The sequence below is a fragment of the Talpa europaea genome (assembly GCF_964194135.1).
Source record: "Talpa europaea genome assembly, chromosome: 7".
In the NCBI taxonomy this organism is placed as follows: Eukaryota; Metazoa; Chordata; class Mammalia; order Eulipotyphla; family Talpidae; genus Talpa; species Talpa europaea.
The window spans coordinates 65050444-65066487 of record NC_140074.1 but is presented as its reverse complement, the minus strand read 5'-3'; the positions used below and the strand labels follow the sequence as shown (position 1 = coordinate 65066487).

Here is a 16044-nt window from a genome sequence, read left to right as displayed (position 1 = left end):
AGGATGGCCCACAGAAGAGGTAGGGGACAGCAGTAGTCAGTTCTCATCTCTACCATATTCAAGTGTGATGAGACCCAGGGACAAAAACCAGGCCACCATGTAGGATTGTTTCTCCCAGTTCAATCTGGCTTTCAGCCGAGGACAAATTCCCTTGCCAGAGGGTAAAGTCTAAAACTTTATGGATTTAGTCTTACGTGTTTTGATGTTGGCGCTCTAATGGTGTTGTTTTGTAATTGACACATTTTCATATTTTTTCTTCTTGCTTTAGTAGCTGAGCCTGTCCTTAGCCATCTTACTGTCTCAAATGCGACCTGGGGCAGTGTGTCCATCTCATGGAGAGCTCAGCCATCCACCTTTGATAGCTTTCTTGTAGAAGTTAGGAATTCAGACCACCTCCTGGGCACGGTGGTGCATGCCGTGCCTGCAGTGTCTCGCAGCTTTGTCATCACCAACCTCAAAGCTTCTTCTAATTACACTGCCCACCTCCATGGGCTACTGAGCGGGCAGCCTGCTCAGACCCTCATGGTCCAAGCAACCACAGGTATTTCCCATTATGTGTTCACTCTTCTTTTGAACATCCTCAGGAGAGCAGTCCAGAGAATCACCCATTCCCCATTTCTCATCCTCCTGCTTCCTCCCAATCCTTCTCATATTGGAGTCACCCAGTCAGAACTTTAACGTTTGAAAAAAAAATTCTTACCCCAAATGATGGGCCTTCTGTGTGAACCTCTTTTTCCGAAATAGACACTCACATCTGGAATTGTTATATTTGTTTGTAAGGACTTAACCTGACATGCTTTGGTCGAATTTCTAAACAATTCTTTTGTCTGATCTTGAATAATCTATTCCAGTTCCACCGATTATCATCTGCCTGTGGTCTCTCTAATCACAGTTTGCCTGCGCGATACTCAAATAGGTGGGTGCATGCCGTTCTGGTTCCTTGGTCAGAATGATCTACATTCTTTTTCTCTCCATGGAGATTTTACATAGCAGTGCCACCAGCATGCAGAGAAAAGACCCTAAAGCACACCCCAAGACCCACATGAGAGGCCCCAGTGGTCTTGTCTTGTTTTTGAGACTTTCATTTACTGCCTGCATTCCCCAAAAAGATGTGTTTTTTCATATCGACTCTCTCAAGCATGTTAGGCCTCCAGTGCCAGAGTCTTCTTTTGGCCATCATCTTCTCTGAATTTTGGTGCATGTCGTGAGCATTCAGTTTCTGAAAATGTGCATCTTCCTTGGAAGCAGACAGCATGACAATGTATTGTTTCAAATGGTTGCAAGTGTTGAGAACAAAATTCCCCAGCTCGCATGGACTGCCTGCCTCCTACCTACCCTTCTCTTTCTGGGTTTTTTTCCCTTGCATCTCACTGTCTAGCTTGGTTGCGCCCTTTCCCAGACAGCTTGAGGTGAAGCTCACCTTGAGACACTAGGTCTCTTTCTGCATGAAATGTGTGGTCACTGCCGTCTCTGACAGCATGAGGAGAGTCCTTACATTCATGCCTAGTTTAGGCGATTGCTTCCACAGGAAAATATGGGGAAGGGCCATAAAGATTCCCATTTGGAGGATCCTACCTTTGGTGTGGTTGAGCCAATGCTGTGGCTGAAAATTCTAGCATCATTAGCTTTTCAAACTATCGTTAAGAGGGAGAGCCCATGTCATGACTGATGACTTTATTCTGCTTCTGAGCCAGATCCTTTGTGTCCTTGCATGGAGTTTTATGCTCAGAAATCATCCAGTTAAAGTTTGTCCAAATGTGCCCCTTCTTTCCTCCAAATTCTAGAACTTCAGCAAAACAGCTCCCAGGTCCTTGGAAGAAATAGTCTGCTTCCTCCCAATTCAAAGTCCTGACCTTAATATCTCAATCTTCTGGGACTGGTGCCTCTCTCTAAAGTATAGCCTGGGTTAAAGTTATGTTAATGTGAGTAATGTTTGTGTTAGAGAAGGAAGGAGGCGAGTCCGGGTTTGGGGGGAAAAATGCACATTTAGGAAGCCAGCCCATAAGCATTCCAGTTGAAACTAGTTGTGTAGTTAAAAATTAACATTACATGTGTTTTGAAGTACCGGAGGAATCTCTCTATCAATGAGTATCTTTGATTCAGAGATCTTGAGCTATTTGAATTCTTTTAATTCTCCAGGAACTCTTTTTTTGAAGGGAAGCATGGCACTATGTATGAAGGGGCACAAGTAGTACATGATTAAATAATCTGACAGGGGAAAAAAATAACATTACAAATGAGTTGCCCTCATAACTGACTCTCTAGATCTGAAGGAACAAGAGATACTTAACCTCAGTACAGCCATCCATCTTTCCAAATCATCCCAGAAATGAATTTGCTAATCAGAAAAAAGGTCATTCCTAAATATTTTCCTAGAATATTTTCCTAGGGTGCATTCATTGAGTTTCTATATACTACAGAGAATTTCTCTTGAATGGAGATTAGCCTTTCAGTTATACAAGCCAAATTATTCAGAAGATGACTAAATAAAAAACTCCAGGGTAGCATTTTTGAAGCCGTGTTCAGTGGAACACCAGCTCCTTGAGATGTTCAAAGAATATTCCCCAGAAAGGGTACCCGTGGATCCAAAGTTAAGAAGATGCTGGGCTAAGCCAAATTAAGTGTCTCTCTTTACAGAGGCAGCATTTCAACCTTTCAAGTGCTTGCGTGCTTTGTGAGTCTCCAGGGTGGATATAATTCTCAGTGTTTACAGTACATACTTCATCAGAAAGTTGTGTTTTCTTGGAACATCTTACAGAGCCAGTGCTCCATTATAAACCTTTGACAACCTTTTCCTTCATCCTATCTACTGCTCTAATGGCTTGTTCACTGTTCTTCATATGTGGGTTCTAGATTTTATTTTATTTTATTTTATTTTAAAGATTTATTTACTCATTTACACAAGAATGGGGTACAGGCCAGATACGTGGGAGGGTGAGAGGATTCACCAGAGACAGAGCGGGGAACAGAACAGGAAGACTGACCAAATACACTGCTGAGGGGAGCAGCAGGCATGACAGGAGAGTTCTGCCGCGCCATGTGGGACCCTCGCTGGTCGGCCGGGATTGAACCGGTGCTGCAGAGGCTGCGGACAGCTTCACAGTGTGGCGCTCAACCTCCTGCACCACCATGGGAGGCCCAGGTTCTAGATTTTAAAAGAAGCAAACCCACGCCTGCAGAGAAACCAATGTATTCTCTAGCATCGTCATCAATGCAGGTGTGAACAGTGCCTACTACTCTACCTTTCTGCAAATATTTAAAGGGTTGGATACTCTCATGTTCTATGGCTACCTAGAAATCCCCTGCTTCCTGTAATGATGTCTCTTTCTCTCTGCCCATGTTCCTTCTCCTCAGAACCAGAGCCACAGTTGGGCACTCTAATCCTTAGCAATATTACTCCTGACAGCTTCAACGTGTCATGGACCCACCGAGCTGGGCCTTTTGCAAAGATTGTTATCAGTGTGAGCAATGCTCACTCGCTGCATGGGTCCCAGCAACTCACGGGCCCAGGAGACACACAGCATGCTCACATGACAGGCTTGGTGGAGAACACGGGCTATGATGTTAGCGTGGCAGGGACGACTTGGGCTGGGGACCCCACGAGACCCCTCACTGCCTTTGTCATGACAGGTATTCCTTCAGAGGTTCTCCTTGTTGTTTAGAACTCTGAGAAGGGGGGAGGGGAAAGGTGACAGACATTCTACAGGGAAATTCAACCCAAAATAGAGTCTTCAGTGCATATGTCAACTTGGAAGACAGAAGGGAGACATTACTATTGCAAAGCATTCTGGGGCATGGAGCCAGGTACTCCATGGCTGCATGAAGTTGTCCAGATCACTGTGCCCAGTCATTATAGGCAGTCAGATCCATGGTTTGGAGAGTCTAGATGAAGAGTAAGTTCCAAATAAAAGCCTACGGCTAGGAATTTCTTTATAAAGCATGCAATGGAAGGAAGTTCACAAACTACCTACCCCAGAAATGGAATAATTTATCTCTTTTTCTCAAAAAATGTTTCTTAAAATTGACATCGACAACAGAGGAATGAAGTCCAACCTAGGATAGCAGATAAAGCCCATTTAATTAAGCCTCACCCATTCATTAAACTTGACTTCTAACTTGTCCTTCACTTATATAAAGAAGCAGTTTTCTATTTTCTTCCTGCCATTATCCTACATCAATGGCAAAGTCTGCAAGTGGCATCAATTAACTAAATCCCTATCCTGAAAAACCTCAGAAAAGTTTTAGAAGTCTCTTGACTTCTACTAATGACAGTTTTCAGGACATCAACTTTGCCATCTGATTTTCACATTAAACCAGATCTTTCTCTCCCACGGTCTAAATTGCTGTGAACAAGATGTTAATAAGTTCAATTGAATATTTTATTGGAGGCTGCCTGGTGTGCTAGAAAAGTCAGGATTTGGGGATCAGATCTATGTGGTTTCTGAGCCTCACCCACATCTTTTTAGCTGGATTTTAATTTCTCTGAATCCAAACTTCTTTTCGAAGAGATGATGCCCCAAAATACTTGCTGCAGTTTTGTCTCAGGGATTAAACAGATATAATGACATTTAACTGCCTGGCCTCCAGTTGATATTTTAGAGAATCTGCTCTCTCCCAACTATGAGGACACTGGTGTTCTTAAAAAGAAGCAACAAGCCTGGATAGAAACCATAGGCCTCATGCAATCGTGGTTACATTTTATTGTCCAGTTATCTAATGTGAAGTTGATCCTTCAAGTCCAAAATACAGAAAGTGGTAGTTCCTTGGTGGGTGGAGCAGAGGGAGAAGCCAGGCCAATGGAACTTCACTGCCTGAGAGAGGAGGGATGGAGAGACGGGGGATGGCCAGGCGCAGACCCCACTGGGCCCTGACTTGTAGCCTCTTGCAGGACCTCCCATAGAACAGAGAGAAGAAAAGGAGGCTGGGAGAACTGATCATGGGAGTCCTGGATCCAGTTACAGTATTGTCTCAGCTAATCCTTGATGTGAAAGGACTGCACTTTAAAAGAAGCATATTAATGAAAAAAAATGAATGTGATAGACTATAAACAACAGACCCATGATTGACTAATTAGCCTGAAAGCCCTCCTTTTCAATAGAATTTGTGGCTTTGATGGTGAGGAGATGTGAGGTCAGCTATCAAAGGCAGGCCTTATCTAAACAAAATTCAGCAATAGAATTTGAGATCCTTGTGTTGCAGACAAAGAAGCATGTTTGCACAGGATATGTGATTTCATCTTTGCCTTTGATAGAGTTCTGATCTGGAGGAGAGCTTTCCTTGGTTTGAAAAAAAAATGCCTCAGAATAAACACCAAGCCTTCCAAATAAGCACAGGAAGTGCAAGCCACAACAAAATTTAAATCTCTGCTTAGAGGATGAGGATAGCCATTCATTTGCTCATGTAGTCACCAAACACTTCTTTTTTAAACAGTTTTCTTTACATCCCCTGGATTAGCCTCTGGGTATTAGTGTTAAAGTCTTTGAAAGTTTCCACGTAGCTGCAGTGGAAAAGAAGGCTCTAAACTAGATGTAGCTAAAGCAACCTTGGCCATGGAATGAACTCCCCATGTCAACACTAATAAAAAATAAATACGGTCACCATTACTGTGTTTTGTTTTCCTAGAGGGAGGCGCTGGACCTTTGCCACTAACGCAGCTTATGCCTCAGACTTGCCAGCACTGATGGAGTTGACCAAGTAGACAATGGCTTAGGAGGCAAAAAGAACATTTAAATTGGCATCAGGTGACCTGCATTGAATCCTAGCTTAGCCACCTCCTAGATTGTGATCCTCTATTAGTTATTGACCTCTGTGTCCATAGATGTCATGGTGGTGGATGTTATCTGCCTTATAGTGTCGCTAAGAGGATTAGATAGGATAATGGATGTGATGTCTTCTCAGTTGGAAAGTATTGGTAGAGACTTAGTTCACTCCTTTTGGAAATGTCAATGAGTGCAAAGACCCAGTGGCACATAAGAAATAAGAGTGCAGAGGATACAAATGTTGGGTGACTGAATGAACAAACGATGATGAAATTTACTGAAGATCCACACATGTCTTTACCTCCTAACTTTATCCAGGAAAATAAGCCGCTAAAAGGAATCAGCAGATCTTAGTACTCCTTAGTGGGCCATAACTGTAAATTGTGAATTTTGACACGTGAAAATTCTTACATTTTCCCTTTGCCTCACTCTTTGAGGATGGATGTCACTAACTGGCCTAATTGACTTGATTCAAAATGTGAATATTACTTTTTTTTTTAATTTCTTTTCTATTTATTTATGTATACAAGAACTGGGGTGCAGGCCAGAAATGCATGGGGTGAGAGGATTCACCAGAGACAGAGTGGGGAGCAGAACACACCGATCTACTGATATATACTGCTGAGGGGAGCAGCTAGGCGAGACAGGAGAGGTCTGCTGGGCCTTGTGGGTCAGCTCCCTGGCCAGGGATCAAACTCAGGCCGCAGTGGCTTACAGTGCTGGGACTTCAAGCCCTGCACCACTAGGGAGGCCCTGCATATGTGAATTTTAAAAGAATAGAAATGTATGAGAAAAAAGGATATATATTTGAAAAAAAAAAAAAAAAAGGAAGAAGAGAAAAAGCCAAAAGCCAATTTTCTGCAAGACCAGCAGCCAGTGGGAATTCGAGAAAGGGGTCCCACCCAGGCCCAGGCCATCCAATGTTCGGGGGAAAGTTCATGGCATTGGCGTCAGACCCAACTAAAAACCTTGCTCTGTCACACACTAGCTTTGTGATCTTGACCAAGATAACCAGCTTCTTTGGAAGTCAACTTTCTTACTGTGTGATAGGAATAATAGCTATCTCATAGGCTCGATAAGAGAAACATCTGGCACTCAATGGGCTCTTACTAAATGTTCATTTCCTAAGCATATGCCATTTAATGATTGATTGGGTATCTGTCAGTATTCATGGCGTTCGTGCGATCCCAGCAGAGTCAGTGCTGCTAACCTGAGTTATTTTCATCCCTCCCTTCTTTCAGAGGCTCTGCCCCTTCTGGAAAACCTAACCATTTCCGACATTAATCCCTACGGGTTCACAGTTTCCTGGATGGCATCGGAGAATGCCTTTGACAGCTTCCTAGTAACGGTGGTGGATTCTGGGAAGCTGCTGGACCCCCAGGAATTCACACTTTCAGGAACCCAGAGGAAGCTGGAGCTCAGAGGCCTCATAACTGGCATTGGTTATGAGGTTATGGTCTCTGGCTTCACCCAAGGGCACCAAACCAAGCCCTTGAGTGCTGAGATTGTTACAGGTATTTTAATTCAAGTGAGCAATTTTCTCCTCTTCTTGGTTCCCCTCCCATGTATTCCATCTACTCGATCAACATGGTTTTAACATCCTTGTCCATGTTCCTTACTTAATCCATAGATGTGGCTTGTCTTTTATGGGCCCCCACATTCTTTTTTGTCTTAATGTCTCTAATGATTACCCCCTTCTCCCACTCCAGAAACGAGAAGGTCGAAATGCTTCCACTTGGTATCCCGAATCCTTAGATCATGCCTTATCCAGAGCTCTTGGGTATTGACTCGCATCACCCTCCCTTGTGTTTATCCTGCCTGGTTCCCAGTTACATTTCAGCCTTCTCAAAAGAAATATGCCAATGAGTATATTTCAAGAACTTATTTACTTTTGCCATCTGTTGTTTTGACACTTATCAGATGATCTCCTCAACTGTGAATGTGTGTGTTGGTAAACACTAATATCACAGAGTTTCTTCAACACAGACTAAATCCATAATTTTCTTAAGACTAATAATTCCTAGCAATTAACAACTTATAACAGTAAAAAAATCTGTGTTTCCCAAAGTCTTTCTAGAGAGTACTAGTGCTACAGGATGTTCAAAGGTCCTACTTTGAAGATATATTCCATTAGCAAATAAGTTTTAGAAACACCAACGTAAACAGAGTTCCACAGTGGGTCTTTTGACCACAAGGCTTTGCATCTAGAACATCCCAATGTCTCTCCAAAAGGGATTTCCCTAAGCAGTTTGACAATGGGTACCTTTTAAGGAAGCGGTTCGAGCAGGACTAGTTTGCTCTGAGTATACTTTGGGAAACTCAGTTGTAAATTTATCTTGACATTGAGTTTTGTCTAGTTAAGTCTATCCAATATAATATTTGGGTCAGCCTCAGTTTTGCCAACAGAACGCTTACCTAGTGGTTTAAAAACCATTAAGCAAGTTCAGAGTAGGAGCCTTCTTTTATAAAACTTCTCTAAGGAAAACAATCAAAGATATCATAAAGTTTATAAAATTTTAAAAGCCAACTTGTCCAGCATCAAGGGAAATATAATCAAGGGAAATATCATTGTGGGCAGCTCTACAGATCATTAATGTTGGTTTATTTGTCTTTTCAAAAAGAAAAGGAAAAGGTCTCACAGTGAATGGCACTCAGCCACTGGAAGACAGAGAGCAAATGTAAACAAGTGATTGACTTTGAACTTGTTTAATAATGCATGGGAGGGGCCAATGCTGAATCCAGATGTGGATTTATAGAATTACATGTAGACAAAACTCATAGATGCAAGCATCTACTTGACTTTTACTGAACGTGTCAACTCCATCTTTCCCTCTCCTTAAACTCCTAAGCTTGTTCAAATTGAATAATTTATTTTTGCTATCTCAGGACACTTCTATCTCTGAGAGCTGGGGCATCACTGCATATTGATACCCCCACTGGAGAGAAGATTGTACTGGCCGGTAAAATGATGTTTTTTCTCCTCCTTCCACCATTCTCTTCCACTCTAGAAGCCGAGCCAGAAGTTGACAACCTTCTGGTTTCAGATGCCACCCCAGACAGTTTCCGTCTGTCCTGGACAGCTGATGAAGGGGTCTTCGACAGTTTTGTTCTCAAAATCAGAGATACTAAAAAGCAGTCTGAGCCACTGGAAATAACCCTACTTGCCCCTGAACGTACCAGGGATATAATAGGTCTCAGAGAGGCCACTGAATATGAAATTGAACTCTATGGAATAAGCAATGGAAGGCGATCCCAGCCAGTCAGTGCTGTAGCAACAACAGGTACCGTAAATAACCAGAGACCAGAGAAAAGGCATGACTTGGGGTCTTCTTACAGGGCTGGAAAATGACGTGTGCTTTGGACACAGACGAGTTATGTTCAGAGCCTGGCCCTCGATGGTAAAATCAGCAATTTGCTAAATGTTTATGCATAAGAGTATGATGTCAGTTACTTAATAGAGTGGTGAGGACTGCATGAGAGAATTCATGAAAATACCATGGCAGAGGGCTTGGCACACAGCAAGGGATCAGCAAATGAGGCCTCTGAACATTTTCATTATTGTCATTAGTTGTCATCATTATAATTACTGCCTTTTTATAAATTCCAAAGACCTTTTCTTCTCTTTGCAATCTCCATATTTCTCATATTTCTCATTTTATCCAGAGATAAACTTCCTTGTTCTTTGGTTCAATGTTTGAATGACTATGCAGGCTAAGGTGGTGAAGCATTATGTCAACCCACAAAGAGTAATAGTTATAAACTACTATGTGTGAATAATCAATACTCTGATCAGAAAGGCAAAAGAGGGAGCTGGCCAGATGAATCTTCCCTTCATAAAGCTCACTCATTTTTATTTGATATTCATAACAACTCTAAAAGGCACTGGAAGGAGAAATCCAAACCCTTTTTGATATGAGTTGTTTGAAAGAGAAAGACAGTTAACAGCATGACTACAATAATACTACTAATGCTGACATGACTTTTTAGAGGAAAAAAGAAAGTTCAGTAATATATGGGATGAATTCCTTCATGAAATAGGAAATCCAGAAATGGCACTCTCTAGAGCTAACCCCTTCAAAAAGGGACCAGAGGAAGGATTGACAGAGTCACCAGAGAGGTGATAGGGTCCTGTTTGAACATGAAGACTCCGAGGCCCAGAAAGAAAGGTGAAGAGCTTTGCCTACAAGACAGATTTAGGATAGAACCCAAAGTCAACTTACTTTAATACTATGAAATAGAAGCAGCTGGATGACCAGCAGCTACACATACTTATCATCTCTGTCAGGCAGAGGGCATACCATGAGACAAAGCTTCTACTCTTTATCCAAAGATGGACTTTTATGATGTCAAGTTTCAGGAGCAAGTGAGCTCCAAGAAGCCACATGTAAACCCTTAATCAGTATTTGTAGATGTGGAGGAAATGCTGAGATCCAAGCAGCCATTGCCGCAGAGGAAAAAAACAACAACCCTGTTTCTTACTACCACAGACACCCCGTCCTGGGAGAGAGGGCAGGTCTTCTCTCCTCTCTGTGGCTGCCTATAAAACAGCTTCAGATCAGAGCAGAGCTTGCTTTTGAACTTGGTTTATAAACACTGCTTTTCAAAGTTTACTTGTGATCACTGATTTTGTTTTGCAGATTTTTTTTTCTAGAGACCCTTAATCTGTAAAGCTAGAGGACAATTAATATTCATGAGCTTTTTTTTTTTTTTCAAAAAACAAAAGAAAACAAAAAGCAGATACTGATCTTTCAGAAAGGTCCCCTTTGATTCCTCTTTCTGGAGCCTTGCATCTCACAGCCAAAGAGCAGTGTCTGAGTGTGTGACTGTCTGTCTGTCTGCATGCCTGTGTCCTGGTACTGAAAAAGGACACGAGAGGTGACTTGAGAATAACAGCTGTCTAATTCCCACCTTCACCTCATCAGTTACATAAGGTTTCCTTTTTGTTTTTCCATCCCTCACACTGCGGTAGACCCTTGTCTGCATATCCTGTCCCTCTTTTTCCATCTAGAAGTAGCTATGATTCTCCCTCAGCAGCCACTGCAGCCCTAAGACATGGCAGTTAGAAGCAGTGCTGCCTAGAGGTTAAGCCTGCAGCCTGCAGGCAGAGTCCTTGAAGGCTAATCCTACCTCTTACCAGCTGTGTGACATCAGGCAAGTCTCCTATCTTCTCTGAGCTCAGTTCCCTCACCTGGCAAACAGAATTTACTCAAAGACCAAAGAGGTTTAAATAGATTGTGAATGTTGAGAATTTAGCATTGCTTCCTTGCCCATTGCAGTAATATGTTTGGGTATTTAATAGAAATTTTATTTTTAACACATCACTGTATCAAAATTCAAAAGTTAAAGGATATACAGTGAAGTCTGTTCTGTGTCGCTGCCACCAGTTGTTCTATCCAAAGCCCGTATCACCACTTCATTCTGTATTGTTCCAGAAATATTCTGCACAAATAGACAAAGCTAGACGTAAATCTATGCTCTTTATTTTTCAAAATTTTTGGCATAATGGATGGCACACCCACTTTTCCACACTGTTTTCCACACTGTGTGTATGTGTGTGTGTTTCTTATTGATTAATAGATCATGGAGATAATGCAAATATATGACCGTTTCCACCTGATGAGCACTTAGGTTAGGATTTTTTGCTCCTCCTACCTGTCAGTCCTACCTGGGCAATGAATCCTCTTCTCCTCATTCCTTTGAACCACTTCTTTGCAATATCCTAAAACCTCCTCCCCCTTTGAAAGGCCAGACTTGCCAGACACTTCTCTGGCCTATAGGGAGTTAAATGCCACATGCACCCTGAGGGGCCCTAGAATTGACAGAATATGGTTCAAAATCCAGTCACAAAGGTGATGCTTTTATTCTCTCCTGGATGTTCCTAGAGGCCATCTCATAGTCAGTGAGGACCCTGGACCTTCCTAGACCTGTCCCCACTGGCACCCACAGTCATACATGCCTGTGCTCCCTGCAGCTCCTGAGGTTAGTGAGGTAGTCAGTGCCCTTGTCCCAATTCCCAGAACCGCCCCTTCCAAGCCTACCCCACCTTCCCAGCCAAATAGCCTCTCAATTCCCCCACTGGGTTCCAGCTTAGAGGCACCTAGAATCATACCACAGAGAGTTGTGTCCAGAGGCAGAACCAGCAGGTGTATGCAGACACCATGCTTGTAACCACCTTTTCTATTAAACCAGGCTTTTCATGCTTTGTGCTTTTAGCACTTACTCCCACTAAGCAGAAAGATGACAAGCACCAAATAGAGCCAAGCACTTCTTTTGTGTTGTGTGCAGCAGGCAGATGACACACTTTTCCTCATTGAGTCACCACAACACTGCCAGACCCAGAAAGTACCCCACGTAACCCTATTTCACAGATGTGAAAACTGAGGACTAGGGGACCAAGGTGTTTGTAGCCAGTAAGGACAGAATGGGATTCAAAGCCAGGTCAGTCTAACACCAAAATTCTTCTTCTGAAACCATACTGATGATAAGAGCTACCTCCTTACTGTAGCACAGGGCATCATGTATTTTTATTGATCATTCAAAAATGTGAAGGGAGAATACATGTTTAAAAATCATTGTTGGTGGTCACATAATTAAAGACATTTGCTCCAGATTTGGAGAGGTAACTTTTTAGGAGAGGAGATAAAAGCCCCCTTTAATCTCCTTGAGAGATTTTAACACTGCCAGGTGTTTACTTAAAAGAGTTTTAATTGAAAATCAAGAGTTTACTTAGAAAAAGAGACAGAGAAATGGCCTTTCCTGTATCTCCCCAGCTTTTTGGTAGCTATGATGTAGTTTCTTTGTGAGGCCCTCCATCAGGTTCCTAGCAGCTGCCTTGTTTGCTGTGGTGCTGGAGACTTGCAGGCCCTATTTATAACAGAAAGAGATACATCAAGATAACACACAGTCTTCCATGCTAGGAAGCTCTGTTGTGCAAAAATATTACTCCGCTGACCCTGGCATTCCACCACCATTTAACCGCTCCCAGAGGCTAACGTGGGTGTCTCCCTGCTGTCACTTTGTTCAGGCACATCCCTCAGGAGAGTGTCACAGAGGAGGCTATCCATTCTTAGGTCCTCCCAGGCAGAGCAGATACTACTGCCATTTTGAAGATGAGAAAACTGGCACCTAGAGAAGAAAGCTGTGGCCACCCTGGTAAACTGTGCCAGGCCCTACAGCAGTGAACCTTGGGACCAGAGCAATCAGGCTCACAGCAGAAGAGCCTCAGTGGCTGGATTTATAGACCTCGCTGAGGTTTTGGTTTTCTCAGTTTGCCTCATTTAGAGTTTTCCTAAGGGCTACTTCAAAACCCAGGGTGGCCCAGGAAGGAAAGAGTCATGGAGGAAAGAAAATAGAGGATGATCACTTTTTCTGAGTTCCTGCTGTGGGCCAGATTCTATGCTGGGATTTTACATCCCTCACCTCCACTAAACTTCAACATATTTTTGGGGATGGGCTTAATTTTTCCCTCTGGCTAGATGGAGCAACTGAGGATCGCAGAAGCAAAGGGACCTGCACCAGTTTACCCAGCCTGACTCAAGATCTTCCAGGCTCCAGAACCCATGTGTGGTTTCCAAAGCTTCCCAAGGAGAGGGCAACAAGCCGAGCAGTCGCAGAGTCTGGGGGTGGCTTCTAGGTTACTGTAAAAGTGGTAGGAGAGAAAAAGAAATGGAGAGAAAGAAAAATCCCTCCCCAAAGTGGGCTGTGAGTTTCAGGACTTATGATCAACGTGGGTTGGAGAGGGGAAAAGATGAGGAAGTGAGCTCCTTGGAGAGCTGAAAATTATTTCCTGAATTCTCTGGATAAGCATGGTCAGCTGAAGAGGGCAAAAAGCAAGGCCAAAAATCACACAGAGAAAAGCCAAAAGAAATAGGGTTTTTTTGGGGGGGGAGGTATTGACATAGCAGAAATGGTCCCTTGGACAAGGCTTTCCCTGCAGGTAGACCCAATGTCCACGGGGTGTTTGCTTTGGGAATGGGCCTGAGGTTGCTCCCCTGGCTCTGGACTTCTATCCAGTTCTGGGAATGGGTTTGTCAAGGTCAGTTTCCATGTGAATATTATTTCCAGGATCCCAGGGCTGAGCTCACTGTACTGCCCAGTCCTAGAACCCAGAAGGTTACACCACAAGAATGTTCACTGGAGAAGTCTCAGTTTATGCCTCTGTGAAATGGCTACAGTCCCACCTTTCTTAGGGATTTCTAAATGAGGATGAATCCTTCTAAATGTCAAGCAATTGTACAATTTTTATGTCTTGGTATTATTTGATAACAAGAACTAGACTACAAAGATGTGAAAAAATGTTAAAACTCAAAAGGAGGCACGTGCCAAGCTGGGAACCCACTCTCCCTCACTCCCTTAGTGTCAGCCGCTGTGGTGTTGACCTTGAAGGAGACCACATAGCAGCCGTACAGCAACCGGGTCCCCACCTGAATGAACAAGTATTATTTCCATCAAGTCATGACTTGATCACCATATTCTCCATCCTAAAGCTGTGGCTCAGGTGCCTCCCCTGGTGGCGCAGCGGTTTAGCGCTGCGCTGCTAGGCTGCAGGTTCGTTCCCCGGCCGCAGGCAAGGGTCCCACAAAAACAAAAAACAAAAAAAAAAAAAAGCTGTGGCTCAGATGCAGAATCCAGGTGCTCTTTTCCTGGATCAGGAATCCAGGCAGAATCATTGATGAGCAAGATACTTAACTGTTTCTGAGTTTCTCCTGTGCTTTCTCCTTGACAGCCATGGGTGCCCCGAAGGAAATCATTTTCTCAGACATCACTGAAAACTCGGCCATTGTCAGCTGGATGGCGCCGACGGCCCCAGTGGACAGCTTCCGGATTACCTATGTGCCCGTTGCAGGAGGTAGGAGAGGAGACGGGCAGGAGGAGTCCAGGGTTAGGTGGAATAGTGGAAAAGACCTAGGGCTGCACCAACTACTTCTTTATAGTAGTCAACTACTTGAGACCACCTGGATAGACTCCATCGGGAAAAACTATGATGTCCTTGGGAGAAATTCCTTGAGAAGGGTCATATTATAAAAACCCTTTCCAGCCTTGAAATGCTAAGATTCTATCCCCAGTCTTGTTTACACTTAATACAGAAGACGCTAAAAACATTGACCTTTTTCTCTTTCTTTTTTTTTAAGGTTTATTTATTTATGCATACAAGAGCTGGGGTACAGGCCAGAGGCGTGGGGGGGTGAGAGGACTCACCAGAGATAGAGTGGGGAACAAAACAGACAGATTGACTGAAATACACTGTTGAGGGGAGCGGCGGCTGAGTCAGGAGAGGTCTGCTGTGCCATGTGGGTAGCTCCCTGGCCGGCTGGGGATCGAACTCATGCTGCGGAGGCTGCAGACTGCTTCATAGGTTGTGTCCCAACCCCCTGCGCCACTAGGGAGGCCCCTTTTTCTCTTTCTATATACTCATCTGAAAAGATGGTCTTGATCATAATAGACATGGGGCTTTGCTCTTGGTCTCAACACTGTTTGTCTCCATGTGGGATGGGGAGTTGTGATTTAGCAGAGTTGGGATTTCAAGTTCTGAGCACAGGGGCTGAAATGGAAACTCATGGGGTGAAGCATGGTCAGATCTATCTGGAAACACTGGGCAGGTAGTTACGCTCCCTGTGAGTTTACAAAAAGGATAGTCAGAAGCTGTCAGGGGATGCTGTAGCATCTCTGGACCAGATGGACCAGTTGATGTACAAACTCCTTACTAGCCCTGAAATGCTAAGAAGTAAAACATGTTGGTATTTTTTAATATAAGAATACAAACTTAATTAACCATGGCCATCTTCTTTCTTTTTTAAAAAAAAGATTTATTTATTTATTTATTTATACAAGCACTGGGTACAGTCAGAAGCACAGGAGGGTGAGAGAATTCACCAGAGCCAGAGCGGGGAGCAGAACAATCAGACTGACAAAGTACACTGCTAAGGGGAGCAGTGGTCACGGCAGGAGAGGTCTGTGTGCCATGTGGGACCCTCGCCAGCAGCTGGGGATCGAACCGGCGCTGCAGAGGCTGAGGGCAGCTTCGCAGCCCAGCGCTCAACCACTGTGCCACCAGGGAGGCCCCCATCTTCTTTCTTAAACAGACTTTCTGCTAGGAAGGGATTCTAGATACTCCTAAGACAATGGACTAAGTAGATCAGCTCTACATTATATAGTGAGCGTCCCATATTCTTTCTGGGAAAAATAAAGAAGTAACATTTGCACAGGAGGCCAGCTCTCTACTGAACGGAAACTTGCCGTTTTTAGTACATGATGACTTCATGTTTTTTCCTCTCCTGGGTTGAAT

General features: G+C 43.6%; 1 protein-coding gene across 5 annotated transcripts in view; it reads left to right on the top strand.

Moving 5' to 3' along the window:
- The window catches only part of TNC (tenascin C), a gene marked incomplete at both ends in the record, with an annotated part of 64107 nt that overhangs the window by 30370 nt on the left and 17693 nt on the right, over positions 1-16044 (top strand). For 2 of the 5 annotated variants that reach the window (XM_084236977.1, XM_084236976.1), the window contains 3 exons: positions 7001-7273; positions 8768-9040; positions 14485-14607. In XM_084236977.1, coding sequence (XP_084093103.1) covers positions 7001-7273; positions 8768-9040; positions 14485-14607 — 669 coding nt within the window. The remainder of the gene's footprint in view (positions 1-7000; positions 7274-8767; positions 9041-14484; positions 14608-16044) is intronic. The other 3 variants (XM_084236980.1, XM_084236979.1, XM_084236978.1) reach the window with 2 other exon arrangements.